The sequence below is a fragment of the Prionailurus bengalensis genome, chromosome D4 (genome assembly GCF_016509475.1).
Source record: "Prionailurus bengalensis isolate Pbe53 chromosome D4, Fcat_Pben_1.1_paternal_pri, whole genome shotgun sequence".
Taxonomy (NCBI): Eukaryota; Metazoa; Chordata; class Mammalia; order Carnivora; family Felidae; genus Prionailurus; species Prionailurus bengalensis.
The window spans coordinates 26,766,326-26,792,250 of NC_057359.1; the positions used below are offsets into that span (position 1 = coordinate 26,766,326).

Here is a 25,925-nt window from a genome sequence, read left to right on the forward strand (position 1 = left end):
GGATCTTTGAACTCTTCTAAGTGTGAGGTTACCTTTAGCCGATTATAGCTAGTGAAGGGAGGACCACCCTCTTCCTTGATATATGCTGTGTCTTTTTTGCAATGAATTTGAAGACAACTTCACAGGAGGAGTTTCTGGTGAATTAATGTTCCTTTCAAGTATTGAAAATGTAACCTTTAAGACGTTTCACTTTTTTGCCAGTGTTTTAGAATTACACTCTGCTGTTTTAAGAATATTAAATTAAATATTAAATATTAATATTCTAGAGTGTTAAGTTCCTCAGAGGTAAGGACTATCGTCTTCAACTTTGTATCTTCAATAGCTAGTACAATGTGTGCAACACAGTAGAAGACCTCAGTAAATGGTGGCTCCCCAAATCTGGTGAAAGCCTTCTGTGAATAATATCCTTGAGCCAGACGATGTGATGATTTGGTTTGCACAGAGATTTAAAAAAGGAAAAAAGTTCTATTTCTGCTGTTTTTCTACACTCGTATAACACAGCATGGTTGTCACAGTGATTATATATTATTGCCTTAGTTGATATTTATAATTGTGCAGTGAATTAGGCAATAAGTTGCATACAGTGCCCTAGTTTTTGATGAGGAAAACACAGCTTAAAGGAGTCAAGTAAGCTGTCTGAGATTAATACAGGGCATGCCACTAGGAAGTGGCAGTGCGGGGCTAGAACCCTGATCTTCTGCCAGATCTTCCCATAGTACTGCCCTGCAGTTGTCAAAATAGTCGTGTGTTAGTCACGTATAAACGAGAGGTTTTGCATTTTAGTGTAGAATAATCAGTATTTACAGTGTGACTTTATTTTTATGATGTGATTTTTATAAAGGTTACTATTTTTTTCTAACAGGGTTAGTTTTGAGAGTGTCAAGACTTTCAATTAATACATCGTTTTAAAAAGAAAGAAGTACTGTGTGCCACATGCTTTTACTTATTTCATTGTTTTGCTTTAGCTGTTTTTAATACCTTACTCTTCCATATGATCTTTATAATTTGTATCAAAATGAACTTTCTGTATATAGTATTAATAGGAAAATAAATAGTAGATACAGCTTTTTTCTTCCAAATATTTTTCTTAAAATCAGATTCTTGCATATACTCAATAAATTAATTTAGTGCTTTATTTTGGTATTTATAAACTAGTATTTCTACAAGTTTGTGTTTATTTTAATTCACCTTTTTTAAAATTTTAGAGTACTCGAAGTCGACAAGGAGAAGAAAGAGATCCAGAAGTTGAACTAGAAGTAATTGAACTTATTTTCTGGTAGATAATATCAGAGAAGTCTACCTCTTAATGTTGTAGTTTTATGAACTGCGTTATAATTTATGGAAGCCCTTTTTAAGGTATTTCTTTAAAAGTTGGACATTGCAAGGGATTTTATTTCCCTTGTATTTATTTTGATAGAATGATAGTACACCTCTTTCAAATACATGATTTCAAAGCTCTTCAGTATTCCTGTGAGGTAGGAAGAAAAATGATTTTTTACAGATGATACACCAAAACTTGGCAAAACTCAAGAACTTGGACAGTATGAAAAGTTGCTGAACCTTTGTCAAGATCCTTAATTTTCTGACTCTGCTTACAGCATCTTTTTATTATTCCTGTTAAAAATGCTAATTCAGGGGCACCTGGTTGGCCCAGTCGGTTAAACATCTGACTTCAGTTCAGTTCATGATCTCACGGCTCGTGAGTTTGAGCCCCATGTCGGGCTCTGTGTTGACAGCTAGGAGCCTGGAGCCTGCTTTGGATTCTGTGTTTCCCTCTCTCTCTCTCTGTCCCTCTCCTGCTCATGCTCACACTCTCACTCTCTCTCTCTCTCTCTCTCTCTCTCTCTCTCTCTCTCTCTCAAGAATAAATATTAAAAAATTTTTTTAAATACTAATTCAGTTTTTGAGATATCATTGTAACTTTTGACTTAAGGAAAAATTCATCCCATTGATAAAGTTTTACTTTATATCTCTGTTTCAGTAGAATAGGTTTTATGTTTTCTGCAGCTCATTTTCAGGCATTTAAAAGACTGTAAGTGAAAGTGTGTGTAATATAGTAAGTCATTAACATTGAGATTTAGGACTTAAAATACTATATTTGAAAATGAAATTCCTTTGCCAGACTTTGCATCTTTTAACTTCTAGTCCTTATTTTTTAGCACCAACAATGTTTAGCAGTATTCAGCAGAGTGAAATTCACTCGAGTGTTACTGACAGTGCTCATAGCCTTTACTAAGAAAGAGGTAAGGGCATTTACTATAATCTATTTTAGTGGGTTATTTTTTTTTTCCCCCCTTTGGGGGGATAGAGTGTGTTATTGAAGTAATTCTGAGGCTTTTCCATCAAAGCACCCCCAACCACACATATACAGAATTGAGCATTTGGTATATTTTTATCTGGTGATTTTATATATATTTGTGTGTGTGTGTATATTATCACATATATATAATATTACATATATATGTAATATTAGAGTAGCCCTGATAATTTTTTCAAAAAGTCACATGAATTTACATTCTGCTCCATAACATATCCGTGTCTGTTGTTGGTATATAAATATATTTTATATTACTTGTTAATGGATATAATAATAGAAGCTGAAATTGCTTGTGGGTAGTCTTGTTTTGTGAATTGAAAAGGAGAAAGCAGAAATGGGAATTTTAGGTAGACATCTTTCATTCAGTTAAATAATTAACTGTTGGATTTGTGTAGAACCAGAAGTAAGCCCTAGATGGTGAATACTTTTTCTTTGTGTGTATTTGCATTAATTGAAGTCAATTACAAACTAATATGTAGATAGTTAGGAAGTGGTGAGTGGAGAGCCAACCTTTACCATTGATCTGAGTCTGTTGTTTTCCTGTTTTCTTTTTTTTTTAATTTCAACTTAATGAATAGCATAGGAGAAATGTTGAAATTTTCCAGTTGCCTGAAACTCGATTTTTTTTCCTTTCTTTTTTTTAAATATAAGATGAACAGAATAAGCCAGCATTGTTTCCTGTTAGTTTTTAATGGCTCCTACAAGATATAAGAAGGGGTAAAAAACTAATTTCTATCCTAACAGGATCTGAGCATCCTGTATTAAGTGAATAGTTTCTGAAAACCAATGTCATTACAACATTTAATTTCATTATTGTTTATAGGATTTTCCTATTTAATGTATATCTTTCAGTGAAAGAATATGTAAGAATGTTTTTGGTGATTTATTTGCTAGACCAGTGCTGTTGCAGAAGCTCAAAAATTGATGGTTCAAGCAGCAGATCTTCTTTCTGCCATTCATAATTCATTGCATCATGGCATCCAGGCTCAGAATGATACTACAAAAGGAGGTAATTGTCTGTTTTACTCTTTTTCTTTCTTACCCATCCAGATTATATAGTTTGGTTTGTTCTAAAATTTCGTGTAAGTCAGCCTGTTGGGACCATGGGATGTTTTACTCTGTAGACTTACATAAAATGTACTATAGAACTTGGCCATCTCCTGTATCTTACTGTTTGGGCTCTGAATATTTACCCTGTCTGGTGATCATTCTGTGATGTCAGCATTATATTCTTTTTTTAATCACCTCTCCCCTTTACTCCTTTGAGAGATCATCACCTCGATTACATAGTATTCCCTGAATACTTGGCCTAGATATGCCCTCTGCGGCCTCATTGCACTCATACATGCCTGTGTTAGAACATGTTTTTAGTATATCACATTGTAGTTGGTTGCCTGTTTGTCTTTCCATGACAGTATCTTAGGCCAGGAACTGTCTTATTTGTGTATCTCTGAAGTGCTTGGCACATTGTTGACAGTAGGTTATATTTATGAAATATGTCTTAAAATGAAAGGAATAATGTACCTTTTTGTTGTAAAAGTTGCAGCTGAGTTAACATTTTAGATAATTTGTAGCAGTAGTGATTCTTCAAACTCACTATAACGAGATGATATTTATATTCTCTTTTTTTTTTTAATTTTTTAACGTTTATTTATTTTTGAGACAGAGACACAGCATGAACGGGGGAGGGTCAGGGTCAGAGTGAGAGGGAGACACAGAATCTGAAACAGGCTCCAGGCTCTGAGCTGTCAGCACAGAGCCCGACGCAGGGCTCGAACTCACGGACCACAAGATCATGACTTGAGCCGAAGTCGGACACTTAACCAACTGAGCCACCCAGGCGCCCCTTATATGCTCTTAAATTTTGTACTTTCGGTAGATGAATTATATGGTATGTTAATTGTATCTCCATAGACTTGTGATTAAATGAAAATGGAGCCAGGGGCGCCTGGGTGACTCAAGTGGTTAAACATCTGACTCCATCTCAGCTCAGGTCTTGATCTCAGGGTGATGAGTTCAAGCCCTGTGTTGGGCTGCACACTGGGTGTGAAGCCTGATTAAAAAAAAAAGAAAGAAAGAAAGAAGGAAAAAAAATGGAGTAGTGTTTTCAGAATTTGGGTGAGGGGATGTATTCTAATCTCGAATCCTAGTTTCAAGGTATCATTTAATTGTGAAGGAAGATAATTGTAAGTAAAATCTCCAAATTAATCTCCCCAAAGCTTTTTAAGTTACCACTGGGTATGTGCTCCAAAAAAAGGACTAAGGGGATTCTGGGGAAGATGGCAGAGTGGGAGGATCCTTAGATCCCCTCATTTCACAGATACACCTTATAACACCCACATCAGTGTTAATTACCCAGAAAACCACTGGAAGCCTGTCAGAACAACTCTCCATAGCCAGATAGAGAGAAGAGGCCACATGGAAGAGGATACGAAGGATGGAGACGTGGTCAGGAGTTAAATGGATCATCAGGGCTGTCTGTGGGAATGAGTAACACTGAGGATGCAGAGAGGGGAGAGCAGCAGACCCCACATCAGGCAAAGGGGACCTACGCTGGGAAGATAAATCCCCATAACATTTGGCTTTGAAAACCAGACGGGTTTAACTTCTTGTGTTCATACAATCAGTGGGGCTTAACACCTGGAACTTTAAAAATCAACAAGCTCAGCTCTGAGCCAGAAGGCAATAGGAAATTGAGACACTGCCCTTCAGGAGACAGCACAACAGCCCTGCTGAGATATTGCATAGAAGCAGCAGTTTGAAAAACATCTGAGGTATACAGGAACAAGATTTATTTGCTGGTCTCTGAAGTATGCTGCAGGAGAACAGATCTTTAGGAGCCTTCTTGAAGAACAAAAGAGCTGGCGGGTGCCATTTCCCTTCCCGTCTGCCCAGCTTAGATAAACAGTCACGGGAACCATTGCAGGATACACACTCTCCACCCAGCTTGCTAACAGCACATCCCACCTCTGTGGTCTTCTGCCACCCACAGCAGGAGTTTTCCAAAGCCACTCTATTACCCTATCACAACAGACCAGCACAAACCTTGGTAACACTGTATGCCCCTCCTTGCATTCACCAGCAGACCCGCCCCCTCTAACACTTCCTCAGCAGGAGTCCATCCAGAGTGGTGCCTCAAGCATGACAGCGTGCAAGCATCCCCAACAGGGATCGGCACCTCTCAAAGTGACTCCTACCCTGGGAGAGGGAAAGATAACCACACACATTGGTCTGACTGTAGGCCCTGCCCACCAACAAAAGCTACTCAGGGGAAGACACAGGGAAAGTGGCCTACAGTACTCTGTGACCACGGCTCTGGCAAACGCCTGGTCTGACCCACCTCAAACCCAAGGCAGTGGCAGACTGGTTCATGAACAACACAGGCACCAAACCCTGCTCACAACAGGCAAAGAGAGTCATTGCAGATGACTGCACTGAAAGCAAACACAGCTCAGTAACAACAGTAGGGTGCACACAACACATATAGACACTCTGAAGCACCAGGTTCTGGTGTACAGAGGACATTGTACTATGGTACCACAGGACCTCTTCTTCATAAGACCGCTAGTGTCAAGAGCAGGAGACATAGCTGAATTTCCTAAACATAGAAGCAGCCACACAGAGAGTTAGAAAAAATGAGGAGAGAGGAACAGGTCCCAAATGGAAGAACACAGAAAGAGACCTAAATGAAACTGAGGTAATAGGCCTGTTATGCCATTCCGAATAATGGTTATAAAGATACTTACCAGACTTGAGAAGAGAGTGGGAAATCTCAGCGAGATCCTCAACGTGGAGATAGAAAACAGAAGAGAACCCATCAGATGTGAAACACTCAATAACCGAAATTAAAAATACACTAGGGCGGGCGCCCAGGTAGCTCAGTTGGTTAAGCTTCCAACTCCTCAGGTCATGATCTCAGGTTCACAAGTTCGAGCCCCATGTTGGGCTCCGTGCTGCCCATGCAGAGCCCTCTTTGGATCCTCTGTCCTCTCTCTCTCTCTCTCTCTCTCTCTCTCTCTGTCTCTCTCTGCCCCTCCCCCACTGTGTGCTCACTCTCTGTCAAAAATAAAAATTTGAAAAATTAAAAAAAAATAGAGGGCATAGATGGTAGACTAGAAGAAGCAGAAGAACAGATAAGTGACCTGGAGAACAATGGAAAGCAGTCAAGCCAAACAGGACCAAAAAAAAGAATAATTTAAAAAATGAGAAGTAGATTAAGTAGATTAATATTGTCAAGTGTAACATTCACATTTTAGGGATCTCAGAAGGAGAAAAGAGGGCAGAAAATTTACTTGAAGGAATAATAGTGGAAAACTTCTTGAATCTAGGGAAGAAAACAAATCCAGATCCGGGAAGTACAGAGTCCCCAACAAAATCAACCCAAGGAGGTCAATACTAAGATACATAGTAATTAAAATGGCAAAAACTAGGGATAAAGAGGATTTTAAAAGCAGCAAGACGAAAAAACAGTTCTATACAAGAGAAACCTGATAAGGCTATCAGCTGATTTTTCAGCAGAAACTTTGCAGCCCAGAGGGAGTAGCATAATATATTCAAAGTGCCAACAGAAAAAAACCTGCAACCAAGTCTATCTAGCGAGGCTGTCATTCAGAATAGGAGAGCTAAGAGTTTCCCAGACAAAAGTTGAAGGAATTCTTCACCGCTAAGCCAGCTCTCTAAGAAATGATACTTTTTTTTTTTTTTAAATAAGAAATGTTAAAGGGTACTCTGAGTGGAAAGGAAAGACCATAAACAGGATTAAGAAAAGTAGGAAGCACAAAAGTTGTAAAGTAAGTACAGTTAGACATCAGTCAAGGGATTCACAAAAGGATGGAAAGTATGACATTGTACACCTGGGGGAGAGAAGAGTAAAAATTTAGTGCTTTTAGAATGGGTTCAAACTTGGGGCACCTGGGTGACTCAGTCACTTGAGCGTCTGACTCTTGGTTTTAGCTCAGGTCATGATCTCACAGTTTGTGAGTTTGAGCCCCACATCTGGCCCTGTACTGACAATGTGGGGCCTGCTTTGGATCTTCTCTCTTTCTCTCTCTCTGCCCCTCCCCTGCTCACGCTCTCTCTCTCTCTCTCTCTCTCTCTCTCTCTCTCTCTCTCAAAATAAGTAAACCGGATATATATATATATATATATATATATATATGTGTGTGTGTGTGTGTGTATATACATATATATATATATATATATATATGTTCACATTCAACTGACCATCAAATTAATATAGATTGCTTGGTAACTTGTATAGGTAACTTGTTATAAAAACATAATAGTAACCACAAATTAAAAACTGGTAATAGATATATATAAAATAAAGAGAAATCCAAATATATCATGCTATTTCAAGAAATAATAGAGGAAGGAAAGCTTCACTTAAGAAAGCCAACAGACCATGAGAGAAGAAAGCAAGAGAAGAACTACAAATCCAACCATAAAATAATAAGTACATAACTGTTAATAGTTACTTTGAGTGTAAATGGACTACATGCACCAATCAAAAGACATAGGGTGGTGGAATGGATTAAAAAGCAAGATTCATCTATATGCTGCCTACAGGAGACTCATTTCAGACCTAAAAACACATGCAGATTGAAAGTGAAGGGATGGAAAAGCATATATCATGCAAATGGAAGTGAAAAGAAAGCCAGGTATAGTAATACTTAAATTGGACAAAATAGATTTCATAACAAAGACTGTAATGAGATAAAGGATACTACATAATCATAAAGGCAATAATCCAACAAGAAGATATGACAATTGTAAATATTTATGCACCCCAGATGGAAGCACCCAAATACATAGAGCAGTTATTAACAAACATAAAGGAAATAATTGATAGTAATACAATGATAGTAGGGGATTTTAACACCCTACTTACCTCAATGGATAGAACATCCAAACAAAATCAACAAAGAAATAGTGGGTTTGAGTGACACATTGGACCAGATGGATCTAATACATTGGGAACACTGCACCCTAAATCAGTAGAATGCACATTCTTTTCAGGTGCACATGGAACATTCTCCAGAATAGATCACATGTTAGGCCGCAAAACAAGTCTCAACAAATTCAGAAAGATTAAAGTCATAGCATGAATCTTTTCCAACCACGATGGAAACTAGAAATCGACCACAAAAAAATCTGGAAAGACCACAGATACATGGAGGTTAATAACATACTACTGAACAGTGAATGGGTCAACCAAGAAATCAAAGAGGAAATAAAAAAATAAATGGAGACAAATGAAAATGAAAACAGTGGCTCAGAATCTTTGGGGTACAGCAAAAGGTGTTCTAAGAAGGAAGTTGGTAGAGATACAGGAAAGAAAAAGCAAGAAAAATCTCAAACACCCTAACCTTACACCTAAAGGAGCTAGAAAAAGAACAAGGTTGCCTGGGTGGCTCAGTCAGTTAAGCATCCAAGTCTTGATCTAGGCTCAGGTCATGATCTCATGGTTTGTGAGATCAAGCCCACGTTTGGCTCTGTGCTGAGAGTGTGGAGCCTACTTGGAATTCTCTCTCTCTGCCCCTTTGTCCCCTCTCAGAATCAATAAATACATTTCAAAAATAGAAAAAGAACAAAACCCCAAAAGAAAGAAAGGAAATGATAAAGATTAGAGCAGAAATGAATGAAATAGGAACTTAAAAAAAATGATAGATTAATTAAACCAGGAGCTGGGTCTTTGAAAAGATCAACAAAACTGATAAACCATTAGCCAGACTCCCCAAAAAGGAGAGAGAAAGAGAGAGAAAGGACTCAAAAAATGAAAGAGGTCAAATAACAACCAACACCACAGAAATACAAAAGATTATAGGAAAATGTTATATAAAATTATATGTCAACAGATTGAGACAATCTGGAAGAAATGGATACATTCCTAGAAACATAAACTACCAAAACTGAAGCAGGAAGAATTAGAAAATTTGAACAGACCAATTACCAGGAAAGAAATTGAATCAAGAATCAAAAAGCTCCCAACAAACAAAAGTCCAGGACCAGATGGCTTCACAAGTGAATTCTACCAGATATTTAAAGAAGAGTTAATACTTCTTCTAAAACTATTCTAAAATAGAAGAAGGAAAACTAAATTCATTTTATAAGGTCAGCATTACCCTGATACAAAACCAGATAAAGAAACTACAAAAAAAGAGAACTATAGGACAATATTATTGATGAATATAGGTGCAGAAATTCTCAGCAAAATACTAGCAAACCACATTCAACAATACATTAGAGAAATTATTCAACATGATCAAGTGGAATTTATTCCTGGAATGCAAGGATGGTTCAATAGATTTGCAAATCAATCAACATGATGCATCACATCAACGAAAAAGGTTAAAAACTGGGATAATTTCAATAGATGCAGAAAAAGCATTTAACAAAGTACAACATCCATTCATGATTAAAAACAAAACCAAAAAAGTAGGTATATCTGAATATAATAAAGGTCATATATGAAAAATGCATAGCCAACATACTCAGTGCTGAAAAATTAAGAGTTTTTCCCCTAGGGTCAAAAACAAGACAATGCTGTCTACTCTCACTACTTTTACTCAACATAGTACTGAAAGTCATAGCCGCAAGCAGTCAAAGAAAAAATAAAAGGTGAGCAAATTGATACGGAAGAAGTAAGGCTTATTTGCAGATGATATGATACTGTATGTAGAAAACCCTAAAGATGCCACAAGAAAAACTAGTAGAAGTGATAAATGAATTCAGTAAGGTTGCAGAGTACAAAATCAATAAACAGACATCTGTTGCATTTCTGTACACTAATAAAGTAGCAGAAAGAGAAGAAAACTGTCCCATTTACAATTGCATCAAAAATAATACCTAGGGATAAACTTAACCAAGGAGGTGATAGACTCTGAAAACTATATAAAATGTTGATGAAAGAAACTGAAGATGGCACAAATAGATACTCTATGTTCATGGGTTAGGAGAACAAATATTGTTAAAATGTCCACAATACCCAAAGGAATCTACACATTTAACATAATCCCTGTGAAAATATCAACAGCATTTTTCACAGAACTAGAACTGGTCATCCTAAAATTTGGTTGGAACTATAAAAGACCCTGAATAGCCAAAGCAGTCTTGAAAAAGAACAGAACTGGAAGTATGTGAATCCCAGATTTCAAGCTATGCTACAAAGCTGTAGTAATCAAAGCAGTATGGTACTGGCACAAATATAGTCACATAGATCAATGAAACAATAGCTCAAAAATAAACTCATTTGACAAAGGAGACAAGACTATGCAATGGGAAAAAGACAAGTCTCTTCAACAAATAGTGTTGGAAAAAGTGGACAGCTACACGTAAAAGAATGAATCTGGGCCACTTTGTTACATCATACATACAAAATAAACCGTAAAAATCCTTGAGGAGAGTTGAGGCAGTAATTTCTCTGACATCAGCCATTAGCAGCATTTTTTTAGATAGGTCCCCTGAGGCAAGGGAAACAAAAGCAAAAATAAACTATTGGAACTACACTAAAATTAAAAGATTCTACACAGCAAGGGAAACAAAACAACTTTCTGAATGGGAGAAGATATTTACAAATGACATATCTGATAAGGAACTAGTATTCAAAATATATTAAAAACTTCTACAGCTCAACATGAAAAAAACTCAAATCCAATTTTAAAGCAGGCAGAAGTCAGGAACAGACATTTCTCCAAAGAAGGCATACAGATGGCTAATAGACACTTGAAAAGATGCTCAGCATCACTCATCAGGGAAACGCAAATCAAAACTACAATGAGGTATCACCTCATACCTGTGAGAATGGCTAAAATGAACACAAGACACAACAGGTGTTGGCAAGGATATAGAAAAAAAATGAACCTCTGTGCACTATTGGTAGGAATGTGAACCAGTACGGCCAGTGTGGAAAGCACTGTGGAGTTCCTCAAGAAATTAAAAATAGAATTATCATATAATCTAGTAACTTCACTACTGTGTACTTACCTAAAGAAAAGGAAAACACTATTTCAAAAAGGTATATGTACCCGTGTTTATTGTAGCATTATTTATAGTAGTCAAACTATGGACAAACATGTCCATTAATAAGTGAATAAAGAAGATATGATACACACACACACACAAACAATAGAATACTACCTGTAAAAAAGAATAGTCCTTGCCATTTGCAACAACATGGATAGATCTAGAGGGTATAATGGTTAAGTGAAGTCAGTCAGGATAGGCAGATATACCATATTTCACTCATATATGGAAATTAAGAAACAAAACAACAAAGGAAAAAAGAGACCAACAAAAATCAGACTCTTAAATATAGAGAACAAACCTGTGGATACCAGAGGGGAGGTCGGGGAGGGAGGATGGGTTAAATAGGTGAAGGAGATTAAGAATACAATTACCGTGATAAGCACTGAGTAACATATAAAATTGTTGAACACTATATAGTGCGTCTGAAACTTAATACTGTATGTTAATTTTACTGGAATTTAAGAACATAACTGGAGTAAATCAAGAAATGGGAAAACATGGAATTTTGGGAATATGAGAATCCAGCATAAGAGAATAATCAAGAAAATCCTGAGGGTAATTATGCAGTGAGATCAGATAGTAACTCAACAGTGTATACATGGTGAAAAAGTTTAGCTTGGAGACAGTCACAAGGCTCTAGGGGAGATGTCTCAAATATAAAACCTTTCGTCACCAGTGAAATTAATACGATAGCTGTTGTGTTTAATGTAGTAAGAGTTTTAGACAATTGGCAAACGATTTGGGGTTGAAATGTTAACTATGTAGAAAGAAGGCAAACATAAAGTAAGACAATGATTAACTGCAAAATAAGCCTAAAAAGTTAGTTATTTCCATGTTTGCAAAGTTTTCTGTGGCCTAGATATGAGTATCATTTACATAATGGTGTACATGTCTGAATATTGATCATGATAAAATTGTGATTTAACCATATTAGAGATGAGGGGGCGGCAGTGTATATATGTATATAACTTATACATGTTTATAGTATACATATATCTGACTTCTTGAAGATGAAGGAGTAAGTCAGAGATAATGTGTAAAACTGAAAAAACATGGAGTAGCATTATAAGCCTGTTATTTGGTGATAAGGGGGTAAGTTCCAAAAAAAAAAACCTAAGAGGAAGTGGAAGAAATGGCTTCATTTCGTAATATGGCACCTCTAACCTCCTGAGGACTGAGCTTGGTGCTGAAACAGAAACTTTGCTTCCTTAGTCTGGTTGATTTTATTTACCAGCTGGCAGTGTACAAGAGAGATGGGAGCTGACTTTTTTAAAAATCACAACCCGTTAGGCCTGTGCTGTGACGTACTCTTGCGAGAAACTTGAGTTGTTTACTTTTTTTTCAGTTGAGATACAGCTGATATATAACATTAGTTCCAGTTATATACCATAATGTTTCAACATTTATATTACTCTTAATTAAAACATTTTTCTTGTTAATAAAAAATCCATGCACACACAGTCCCACCCATGTGGGTGTTTGTGTATAATCCAGAAGACTTCTGGTTTTGGATGTTAAAGATGTCTGCAGCTTCTCTACACAGCCAACTGAAAACTATAAAGAACACGAGAAACAGAATCCTCCCAACTTCTTAAAAAATAAGAAACCCTTATAATACAAATAAAAATAGAAGGGCTTAAAAAAAAAAAAAAAGTGAAGGGCTGCCAAACACATTAGCAATAGAACCCAGATGAGGGAGAACATTAAGAATGGATTCCAAGATTTCTTGGTGTAAACATAAGTTGACCAGCAAAGCACATGTTTTCCAAAGTAGTTGGTGTAATCTGAAAGACAAAACCAGGGACGCTTTTGGAATAAGGTAAGAGTTGGGTATTAAGTTGGCTGTGGGTACCTGTCTGATTAATATCCTGGGGATACAAAGGAAGTAGGGCCATGCAAATGCACTAAAGATGTTATTCCTGCAAGATGAAGAGGATGCTAATTAGCAAGCTAACAACTGGTAATTTTTGTTCAATAAAGAAGATAGATAATTTCCTTTGCATGCTTACATAGGCACATCATATGGGGCTTAACTGCAGGTCAGTGAGGCTTCCTGTTAGTCTAGAGTACTATTCTTAACATCTCAGCCAAATAATTGCCTCAAGAAGCATTCATTCAGTGATGTGATATTAAAAAAGCAATTGCATGATATTTATACACAAATATTCCAGAAATTTAATGAACAAAGAAACACAAAAGGCAGATGAAAAACACAGACCAAAGACATTGTTCTGCACAACTTCAAAGAGTTTATTAAAAAATTATAAAACAAGACTGCAAAGCAGGAATACTAGAAATAAAGTAAAAAATAATAACATAGTACAAGTGAGCAGGCAGAGTCCAGCTAAGAAGGAGAAAAGTCCTGAAAGTGAAAACAGTAAAAATTGGACTGCCTGGGTGGCTCAGTCAGTTAAGTGTCCAACTCTAGATTTCAGCTCAGGTCATGATCTCATGGTTCATGAGGTCAAGCCTTACATCAGGCTCTGCAGTAAGGGCACAGAACCTGCTTGGGATTCTGTCTCTCTCCCTCTCTGTCTCTGTGCCCCTCCCCTGCTGGTTCATGCTGTCTCTTTCAAAAAAAAAAAAAAAAAAAAAAAAGTAAAAAGTATGCTACCCATTGCTGAAAAGCTGCAAAGGACATGGAGATCAGGACTGAGGAAATAACTAAGCAAAAGGAAAGTGAATAAAAATAGCCAAAGAAGATTCAATATATTCATAATTGGTGTCCCTTAAGAGAGTAACCAAATTATGGAACAGGAAAGAAAATTTTAAACATTTCTAGAAAGAAGCAAATACAATTAAATTTACAGGCTTAATTGGAAGCCTGTATAATGACATAATGTCCTATGCAACATTGGTAAGTATTAATTACTTCAGATATAAAGCAACAGTTATGTGTGCAGCCTGACTTCAGAGTCCTTCACATCAGCATTCAACACAGAAAGTAGAACAGAATCTAAAAGTTCTTGGTTAAAGAAATGTGATCTAAGAATGTCATATCTCTTAAGTGCCACTCAAATATTATTAAAACTTGCAAGGACTCTGGAAATATTTTTTCTTTGACTTTCCTGGGGGAAAAAGATTGGAATAAAGAATGAAATTCAACTTACTAAGGCATAAATGGAAAAGCTGTGGCATAAAGGATGAGCAGTAAGTAGTAAATCCATCTCATTGTAGGAAATTGGTTTTACTAAATATAACTGAAGTGCCATGAACCTTGACAGTATAAAAGTAATCACTTAAAAGTCAAGAGGTAAAGGAGGAAAGAAGACTTTTTCTTTTCTTTTTATATTGTTTTTGTCCAAAGACACTAGTTAACAGTCAACAAATCGACCATAGAAATATAGTTAGATTTAAATATATAAACTGTGATGGAGATAATTCTAATTTGATGGGTAAAGGGAGGTGAAAATCATTGATTTTCATGGGTGAGGAGTTTAATAGATACCTGTCTGAAGATGTAGAACGTTAGAGATATTCAGAAACTTAGTTATTAAATTAAAGAAAACTTCTCAATTATCAGAAAGAAAATATGCCAAAGTAAATGGTAGTGAAAGACAAAATTAAAAGCAGTGCAAAGGACAGCGTATATTTCCTGTGACATGGGAACAAAACCAAGAATGGTTTCTTGCTGTTTTTTCCTTCTGCTCTTAAAAAAATTCAGTCCTGAAGTCTTGAAGTTGGCCTGAGCAAGCAGGGACTTGGTACTGGAGCAGGATGTTGGAGGCTGACCCAGGATTAGGATGGTGTCGGCAAAGGGAGCCGTGTGTTGCAACCATGTGGTTAGGAAGGATGCGATCATAGCAGGACATTCCTCAGGGCCGTCAAAGCCTGTGTGGGGTGAGGATATGTCTGTGTCAGAATGGTAGTGGAGTGAAAGCAGGCATAAAGAGGTGGTCCTAGAACAAGATTTTGGAGGTAAAGTGGCTTGAGAGAAGACAACATGAATGGGCTACCTGGTTAGATTCACTGTTTCTTGAATGAGGTGAGAAAGGGTATCTGCACATAGGGCAATTGACCGTGAGATTTCAGAGCCTAGGCAACATCAGGAGGGTGACTACATGGGAACAATTTGGTTCAGTGTGTCAAAAGCCTAAATAGGGTAAGGAGAGTGGGGGCAAGGGGGAGGGGTGGGAAGCAGCCTAGTGCAGGATTTTATAGCCTAAAAGGAATGTGGGAGACCAGACAGGGTGAGGAGGGCATGTGAGTGTAGCCTGGCCTGGAGTGTTAGAACCTGAGGCAGATTCACAGAGGCAGCTAGGTGCCTGGTTGTTGGAGACCATGCAAGGGAAGAAGGGCATCTGTGTACGGAGCTGGCCTGGTGTGGGGTCTCAGAGCCTATGCATGTTGAAGAAGCTGTTTCTGTGGAAAGGTGTCCAAGTACAGGCTGTCAGATCAGAAGCAGAGTGAAAAGAGCATCTATACAGGAGGATAGCCCGGCATTGAATATCAGAGCCTAAGCAGAAAGAAGAGCGTGTCAGAATGGAAAGATGGCTCTGTGAAGGGAGTTGTAGCTGAAGCAGGCTTAAGAAGGGTATCTGTACATAGAAGTGGCCTGGCATGGAGTTTCAGAGCTTAAATGGGGTAAGGAATCATCTCTGTGGAAGAATGACCTGGCTTGAGGTACAAGAGCCCAAACGGTGTGGGTATCGTGATGGCTTGGCATGTCAGAACCTAAGTAAGATGGGAGCACATCTGTGTAGGGGAGGTGAGTGTCATTGATAGGAGATTGTAATGGGCTAAGTGATAGCCCTAAGCATCAGAGTCCTAATTCTCACGACCTTATTTGTGATTAAGTAAAGATGTTTTGATTATCTTGCACTTGTCCTTAGATTATCTCGTTGGGCCCTAAATACTGCCTAGGTGTCTTTCTTAAAAGAGAGGCAGAGGGAGATTGGACACACACACAAAAGGAGAAGACGATTGGGGCGCCTGGGTGGCTGAGTTGGTTAGGCGTCTGACTTCGGCTCAGGTCATGATCTCGCGGTCCAAGAGTTCAAGCTCTGCGTCAGGCTCTGTGCTGACAACTCGGAGCCTGGAGCCAGCTTTGGATTCTTTGTGTCCTTCTCTCTCTGCACATCCCCCACTTGCACTTTGTCTCTCTCTCTCTCTCTCTCTCTCTCTCACACACACACACACACACACACACACACACAAATAAATAAACATGAAAAAAATTAAAAAAAAAAGTGATGTAAAGACAGAGGTAGAGATTGGTGTGAGCAGCTGTAGACCAAGGAATTCTAGTAGCCACAGAAGCTGGAAAAAGCAAGGAACAGACTTGCCCTTAGAGCCTTTGGATGGAGTGCTGCCCTGCCGACACCTTGATTTCAGCCCATGAAACTAATATTAAACTTCTGGCTTTCAGAACTGAGAGAATAAATGTTTTCACCCACTTTGTGGTAATTTGTTTGTTACAACAGCCTTGGAAACTAATACAAAGATAAACTATAGTGAAATTGATCAGATATAAAAATGTATTGAGAATCATGGTATGCCCCATTTCTCAGTTGGGGAGTTGAGTTATGCTAATTTCTAGAAAGGGAGGAAAGTAGATTGAACTCTGTAGTGTTGCATTGAAATTAAAGGTATGGGAATAAATTCATGGTTTTGTTTGTTTATTTTAGAGAGTGCAAGTGGGGGAGAGGGGCAGAGCTGAGAGAGAGTCTTAACTAGGCTCCACGCTGATCCCACGACCCTGGGATCATGACCTGAGCTGAAATCAAGAATTGGATGCTCAACTGACTGAGCCACTCAGACACCCCAATTCCTGGTTTTTAATATATAGATTGATATAGAAATGTAGATGTAAGTGTGTATGTGTATGAATACGTATATGTGTATATGTAAACACAGATGTATGTATGTCCTTATGTACATACATTTTCTGGCTCTGTGATCTAGAGAACCTGGGAGCAGTGACACCCTAAAAGTGAAAATGCCTAACATCCAGTTCTTGCTTCCCAAGACCATTGTCCACTAAAATGAACTAGGGGTGGGAACTGATCAAGATGGTGACATAGGATGCTCCCTTCCTCCCATGGACACACTACTAAATGCACAACTGCACATGAAACACTTCTTTCTGAATGAGATCCAAAAACTAGCTGAGTAAGTCCTACACGTCAGACAGATGAGAAAATACCTACATTAAAACAGGTAGGAAAGGCTTAGACACCCTCAACTACTGGTAGCTGCTAAGAACAGAGGAAGAGGCTTGGATAGTCCAAAGTTTGAGAGACAGCTAGGAGCTTGGGCTTGGCTGATCTGCAGAGTTCATCTACATGATACTACTCTGACAAGACTAGGAAAGGTAGCATTTTGTCTAATATTCAGAAACAAGTCAAAGAAAATGAAGAAACAAAGGAATATGTTCTAAACAAAAGAACAAGAGAAATATTCAGAAACAAATTAATGAAGCAGAGATAGATGATTTACCTGAGAGTTCAAAATAAGTCATGAAGATTCTCTCCAAGGTCAGGAAGCAATGTATGACTAAAGTGAGAATTTCTACAGGACATAGAAAATATATAAAGGACCAAACAGAAATCACAGAGCTGAAGAATATAATAACTGAACTGAAAAATTAAGTAGAGGGTTTCAAAGCAGACTAGATCAAGTAGAAGAAGAGATCAGCAAACTTGATGGGGCAGTGGAATTCCTACAGAGGAATTCCTACAGAGGAGCAAAAAAAAACCAAAAAAAAAAAAAAAAACAAAAAACTGAGGGGATTTATGGGACACCACCATCAAAACAAACCAACATATGCATTATAGTAGTCCCAGAAAGAGGAGAGAGAAAGGAGCAGAAAGCTTACAGAAAAAGCTGAAAACTTTCTTAAACTGGGGAAAGAAAGAGACATCCAGATCTAGGAGGGCTAGGAAGTACCAAGAAAGATAAATCCAGAGACCCACACCAAGACATATTACGATTAAATTGTCAAAAAGTTAAAGACCAGTATAGGCACGTGGCGGGCAGGCCTGGAGGGGGCGGGTCCGCATCTGCGTGGGCCTCGGAGACTCCCGCCCAGCTTGAGGAGAGGTCACAGCGGGAGCCTGCTGCCGCCTAGGCCTCCACTGCCGCTATTGCCGCGAGGTCTGAGTGCCGGGGCTGCAGCCATGGCCTACTGCCAGCAGGAAGGGAAGGATCGAATCATATTTGTGACCTGAGAAGACCATGAAACTCCAAGCAATGCAGAGCTGGTGGCTGATGACCCCAACGATCCATATGAGGAGCACGGATTGATCCTGCTAGATGGAGACGTTAACTGGAACTGCCCATGCCTTGGGGGAATGGCCAGTGGCCCCTGTGGGGAACAGCTCAAGTCGGCCTTTTCCTGCCTCCACTATAGCACAGAGGATGTCAAGAGGTCAGACTGTGTAGACCAGTTCCGGGTCATGCAGGAATGCATGCAGAAATACCCCGACCTCTATCCCCAGGAGGACGAGGAGTAGGAGGAGAAGAAGCCAGCAGAACATTTAGAAGAGACTGCTTCCACTGAGGCTGCTGTAATCAAAGAGGAAGGGTCAAGCTAATGAAGGCCATAAGGCACTGGGCTCCATTACTTCTCCTTCAGAGTGATATGAACCTTTTGTAAGATGCCTTTTGGTCATTCTCCCAGAACGTGTTTTTCCCTCTGTTGTTCTGTGCACTGTAATGTTCAAAATAACTTATTTTGATGATCAGGGGTCTTGGTCCTTTGACATATACACTGGAAAAAATCTATGTGTGTCTCCCATAAACCTACCGGCAAATGTAGTTGTCACTTTTGAATTTTCAGATTATCCTGAATTTTGCCTCTTTGAAATAATGTCCTGATTATGCTCAGCAACTAGAAATTGTTATCTGGGAGTGTCTTGTGAGTGAGCTGATTTATTCTGATTGATTATATTCCCTTGTAGATTTTATATCCCTGTGGGAAATGAAATAGAAACAAAACCATCTTCCTTTAAAAATGCTGGAGTGGGGCCATTCCCAGTAAAAGGCCAGATGATCAGATACGTATTTCTCATGAACCATCTTGACCTTGAGTATGTGAGGAGGTACTGTAGTTCATTTCTGATGCATTTTGGTTTCCATTTTCACTTTGAGCTCCAGGTTTTCCATGTTTGGAAATTGGAACTGTGGACCCTCTGATTCACAGTCCCTTTCTAAGTGAAGAGAAAGGCTGGTTTTGCTGTTGTTCTTCTGCAAGCCCTGGTTTGGGGCCTGTGTTCACACTGGCTCTGTGTCAGCCTGTTCAATGCAGTGTTCTTGAGAGGTGGGGACCTAATTGTTACCAAAGTAGCAGCCAAGAGAAGAAACGGTGTGAATTAAGTAATCACTTAAAAAGAAAATAAGACTTTGACCTGGTGTTGAATGTGTGAACTAAAAATGTTTTTGATGTAAGGAAATATAAATATGAAAAGTTCATTGAAATTCCTCCTTGAAGATACTGGTAAGCCAGTTTGAGTCCATTAAAATTTTCAGTGTTGAATTAAAAAAAAAAAAAGTTAAAAGACAAGTATAGACTATTGAAAGCAGCCAAAGAAAAGCAACTTGTTACGTAAAAGGGAATCCCTCTCAGCCCCCCGCCCCATAAGACTCAGCAGATTTTTCAGCAGAAACCTTGCAGGCCAAAAGGGAGAAGGATCATATATTCAAAGTGATGAACAAAAAAACTGCCAACTGATTATACTTTACCCAGCAAAGTTACCATTTAGTATTGAAGAAGAGATAGAGTTTTCCAGATAAGCAGAAGCTGGGAGAGTTCACCATCACCAGACCCACCTCACAAGAAATGTTTAAAGGAATCTTTCAAGATGAAAGGAAAGAATGCCAGTTAGTAGCAGGAAAGGAGTATAATACTCGAAGCCAGCATTACCGTGATTCCAAAACCATACAAAGACCCCACTAAAAAGGAGAACTATAGACCAATCTCCCTGATGAACATGGGTGCAAAAATCCTCAGCAAGATACTAGCCAACTGGATCCAGCAATACATTAAAAAAATTATTCACCATGACCAAGTGGGATTTATACCTGGGATGCAGGGCTGGTTTAATATCTGCAAAACAGTGTGATTTATCACATCAATAAAAGAAAGGACAAGAACCACATGATCCTCTCAATAGATGCAGAGAAAGCATTCAACAAAATACAGCATCTTTTCTTGATAAAAACCCTTTAGAAAGTAGGGATAGAAGGATCATACGTCAAGATCATAAGGGGCGCCTGGGTGGCGCAGTCGGTTAAGCGTCCGACTTCAGCCAGGTCACGATCTCACGGTCCATGAGTTCAAGCCCCGCGTCAGGCTCTGGGCTGATGGCTCAGAGCCTGGAGCCTGTTTCCGATTCTGTGTCTCCCTCTCTCTCTGCCCCTCCCCCGTTCATGCTCTGTCTCTCTCTGTCCCAAAAATAAATAAACGTTGAAAAAAAAAATTAAAAAAAAAACAACCCATGTATGAAAGACCCAACGTTAATATCATCCTCAATGAGGAAGATCTGAGAGCTTTCTCCCTAAGGTCAGGAAGAAGACAGGGATGTCCACTCTCACCACTGTTACTTAATGTAGAATTGGAAGTCTTAACCTTAGCCTCAGCAATCAGACAACACAAAGAAATAAAAGGCATCCAAATTGGCCAGGAGGAGGTCAGACTTTCACTCTTCACAGATGACGTGATACTCTATATGGAAAACCCAAAAGATTCCACCAAAAAACTGCTACAGCTGATCCATGAATTCAGCAAAGTGGCAGGATATAAAATCAGTGCACAGAAATCCGTTGCATTTCTATACCACAACAATGAAGCAACGGAAAGAGAAATCAAGGAATCGATCCCATTTACAATTGCACCAAAAGCAATAAATACCTAAGAATAAATCTAACCAAAGAGTTGAAAAATCTATACACTGAAAACTATAGAAAGCTTATGAAAGAAATTGAGGAAGACACCAAAAACAGGTATGCTGTTCAAAGGGGTACTGCACCCCGATGTTTATAGCAGCACTATCAACAATAGCCAAAGTATGGAAAGAGCCCAAATGTCCCATCAGTGTGTGTGTGTGTGTGTGTGTGTGTGTGTGTGTGTGTGTGTGTGTATACACACACATACACACACACACACACACACACAGTGGAGTATTACTCGGCAATCAAAACAATTAAATCTTGCCATTTGCAACTGCATGGATGGAACTAGAGGGTATTATGCTAAGTGAAATTAGAGAAAGACAAATATCATATGACTTCACTCATGTGGACTTTAAGATACAAAACAGATGAACATAAGGGAAGGAAAGCACTCAGCACTTCTGTTCTTCTCTGTTCAGATGGGTTACCATGTCTATAGGACAGTCACAGAGTTCTTATGCATGAGATTCGGCAACAGCTGAGACATAAAAATAGTTACTAGGAATCATTTTAACCATTAACGAGGACTAGGTCCAGAGAAATGGGGGGGTGGGGAGAAGAGTTTAAATATGTGTGGAAAATGGAGAGAAGCATACAGGTAACTTCTAGCTTTATGCATAGGGACTTTGCCCCCTTTCTGTTCAGATGCATATATTTTTACTCCCTGAGATTGGAGAAATTACAACTTGGAAAGTTACAGTGCCTTATGGAAAAAAGAACAGGAGCTATATTCTCTGTCCTCTAGGCTTTTGATATGCTTGGAATACTTTTTTCTGACTAATATTTTACTAATATCATTTGAGTCTTTCCTTAGATTTTACTCTTGTCAGTCTTTCGTCTAATTTTACCATGGATTAGATGCTCTTGTTACATCCTGAGCTTATCCACACTGAATTAAATTTGCTTATTGTATTTGTCTAGACCCGTGTTTCTCAACTGGGGCTTCCTGGGACATTTGGCAATGTCCGGACCCATTTTTGGTCTTCCCGATTGTGGGGATTCTACTAGCATCTAGTGGGTAGAGGTCAGGGATGCTGTATGTTGCATTTTTAAATTTGTATAAAAATGTAATGAAAAATATACTGTATGTGGTATCCATTTCCCATTAATATTTCCTTCTTTTCATGGTAGTGTAGATTTTCATGAGTGGCTATATCTTCTTTTTTTTTTTTCAACGTTTATTTATTTTTGGGACAGAGAGAGACAGAGCATGAACGGGGGAGGGGCAGAGAGAGAGGGAGACACAGAATCGGAAACAGGCTCCAGGCTCCGAGCCATCAGCCCAGAGCCCGATGCGGGGCTCGAACTCATGGACCGTGAGATCGTGACCTGGCTGAAGTCGGACGCCCAACTGACTGCGCCACCCAGGTGCCCCATGAGTGGCTATATCTTCTAAGTGTGGTTTAAAACCTTAAAATATGTGTATTAAGAATAAAAATATTGGGGCACCTGGGTGGCTCAGTCGGTTAAGTGTCTGACTCTTGATTTGGGCTCACATCGCCATCTCATGGTCGTGGGCTCAAGCCGTGCATGGGGCTCCACGCTGAGCACAGAGCCTGCTTGGGATTCTCTCCTGCCCTCCCTGTGTGTGTGTGTGTGTGTGTCCGTCCCCCTCCCCTGCTCGCACACTTGCATGCATGCTCTTTCTCTCTCAGAAGTAAATAAATAGGGGCACCTGGGTGGCTCAGTCAGTTAAGCATCTTGATTTCGGCTCATGTTATGATCTCAGTGTTTGTGAGTTCAAGCCCCACGTCAGGCTCTTGGCTGATAGTGTGGATCCTGCTTGAGATTCTGTCTCTGCCCCTCCCCTCTTTGCACTCACATGTGTTCTCTGTGTCTCAAAATAAATAAGTAAACTTAAAGAAGTAGTAATGAAAGTAAATAAACCTTAAAAAGAATATTTCTGGGTAATAATTTCAGATGAAAATTAGCATGCTTTCAGGGAAAATAAGGATAATAAGGATAATGTACTATTTAATGTACTATTTATTAGGTATTTAGATTCTGTGCATTTATTATTAAATCCCAAAATGTATTGGTATGGTAACAAAGCTTCTTGCAGCATCCTCATTACTACATTTACCTTGGTTTTAAATGAAATGTTGTAAATGAGAAATTCCAACTGTTCTTTATAGTGGTAACAGTCTTTCATTTTATTTTGAGTGTGCAAATCTTGTCATTCAGAAAGCATGTATCCATTGCCTATAATGAGCCAGGTATTTCGGTGTTTGGGACACAAGCCAGTTATTGCTTTCAAAAGAACCAGGGAGAAATGACGTAATCCCACATGGATTACACTTAGCAGCCTATGTACACAATACTTGGGGGAGGACTAAGCAAGAGAGGGAACTGAAGCTATCGCAGATCTCTCAGGCTAAGAATAAGGGGTAGACTTTATAGGCAGAAAGAATAGTTACTGTCTAAGTAAAGAGGCATAAAGAGCATGATACTTCCAAGTCATTGTGCTTCATTATAGTTTATGGTGCTTAGGGAATAGAGTGTGGTAAAAGATGATTTTCAGAAAAAAGTAAAAAGAACTGTGAGTGTCCGACAGATACAACAGTGAACGTGTGTTTAGGATTTTATTAAACTCATTCAGTGAAATAACTAGATAGAAAAGTTTTAAAACTTTCAAATTTATATGAAGCATCAGAATGTTGAAATAAATTATAATTGGAGGCAGAACTCTTCTGTAGAGTTGGGAGGAAGTCAGGTGAGTCTTTGCATGTCTTCTGTCAGTTACCTACCATTTGTAGATTTGTAAAATAGCTGCCTTGAATTAATCTGACAATGCATAGTTTTCCATTGGAATACAGATTTTTTTTTTCCCTACAGGAGTGACAGGAAATTGTAAAGTACCTTCCAGTGCCCTGTGAGACACTTTGTACTGTATATAACAGGGAGTCAACAGAATTTTTGGATTAGGAGAATGAAATCAGGTTGTAATTTTAGATAAAACAATTGACGTGGCAGCATATAGGATTAATTAATGAGGGAACATTCAGTGTAGGGGAATGAGTTAGGCTTTTATAGTGGTAGTAAAAGTGAAGAGTGGGGAGGGGCGTCTGGTTGGCTCAGTCAAGTGTCTTGGTGACTCTTGGCTTCAGCTTAGGTTATGATCTCATGGTTTCCTGAGTTCAAATCCCGTGTCAGGCTCCACACTTGTGAGAAATAAGCCCACTGATCCAATAAAGGAGGGATGCAGAGACTGGGAGCACAGTGAAGTGAGGCTTTAATCAAGGTTCCTGCAAGAACTGGTGTCTGATGGACAGGCACACTCGGGGCAGTCACAGCAGACATTTTATCTCCTAGCATGTAAGTCCCTCCCTTGGTTCCTCATTGGCTGAGCACTACAGAGGCTACAGACTTACCCAGAGATGGCCTTTGCCCATGTAAGGCAAAAAGTAGTCTGATTAGAACAAATTTATTCCCTGAGGTGATGCAGAGACTTTCAGTCCCCCCTCCCTTTGTTCTATGGCTCATGCTCATGAGCAAAAATAAGCCCACAAAATGGAGAAGGGAAGAACCAGAAGTGAAATGTCTAAGGGTTTGGGACTCTACTGTTGGGGTGGGGGCTGGGGGAGGGGGGTTCATACATATTTCCAATAGTCTGTAAACCTACCGTTAACTAGACAGCACAGCTTTTATTTGGTATTTCTGAAAATGAATCATCTCCCTCACTTCTCACACACTGACAGCGTGGAGCCTGCTTGGGATTCTGTCTCTCTCTGCCCCTCCCCCACTCACACTGTCTTTGTCTCTCTCAAAATAATTAAGTAAACTTAAAAAAAAAGAGTGAAGAGGGGGGATGGTCAGTGGATGTTAGGATGTAGACTACTTTAAGACTTAGCACTGATTAAATAAAGCAGACAAGGAGGTTTCTGGCCTAAGCAATTGTAAGGGCAGTGGGTCATTTTACTGAGAAAGGGACTACAAGGAATATAAAGAGATGCAGTGTTTGGGGCAAGATCATGGCAGTTTTTGGACATGGGCCTTTTGACATGAGGTGGGGAACCAAGGTAGAAATGTCCATTATACAGTTAGAAATCCGATTTGGAGCTCAGAAGAAAGATTGTGGGCTAACGATTTTAACCTGGAAGACGTTAGTTAAACTGAAATTTATATAACAATAAATACCTTCAACCAGGGAGGACTTAAGTATGGAGGAAAGGAAGAAGGCCAGAAACCCTGGGGAACATCTTTATTTGCTTGATACTCAGGAATAATTATGTATGTCACAGAGCGTTATTATAATTTGGTTAAGTATCAGTCTTGCTTTTAATTTTAATAATGATGCTTGCTTAGCTTAATTTTATCTTTCATTAACATCTGAAGCTATTTTATTTTTTCTTAGTTTATAGCCTATTTGTGGTACAGCAAGAGAACTTTGAAACCCAAATTCTTTTTTTTTTTTTTAATTTAAGTTTATTTATTTTTGAGAGAAAGAGAGCATGAGTGGGAGAGGGGCAGAGAGAGGGAGACACAGAATCTGAAGCAGTCTCCAGATCTGTCAGCAAAGAGCCCGATGCGGGGCTCAAACTCACAGACTGCGAGATCATGACCTGAGCCGAAGTCAGATGCTTAACTGACTGAGCCACCCAGGCGCCCCTGAATCACAAATTCTTAATTCTCACTTTATATACTTCCTCATTTTAGATTACAAGTTGACAGAGACTTAGTTTGGAGCCTT

The 25,925-nt window shown here is 39.0% G+C and overlaps 1 protein-coding gene and 1 pseudogene across 2 annotated transcripts in view; both read left to right on the forward strand.

Annotated features, from left to right (window-relative positions):
* NAA35 (N-alpha-acetyltransferase 35, NatC auxiliary subunit) overlaps positions 1-25,925 on the forward strand; it is a 94,217-nt gene that overhangs the window by 37,251 nt on the left and 31,041 nt on the right. For both annotated transcript variants that reach the window (XM_043565830.1, XM_043565831.1), the window contains exons 9-11: positions 1,206-1,256; positions 2,160-2,243; positions 3,212-3,326. In XM_043565830.1, the coding sequence (XP_043421765.1) occupies positions 1,206-1,256; positions 2,160-2,243; positions 3,212-3,326 (250 nt within the window). The remainder of the gene's footprint in view (positions 1-1,205; positions 1,257-2,159; positions 2,244-3,211; positions 3,327-25,925) is intronic.
* LOC122474745 lies at positions 18,337-18,990 on the forward strand (annotated as a pseudogene).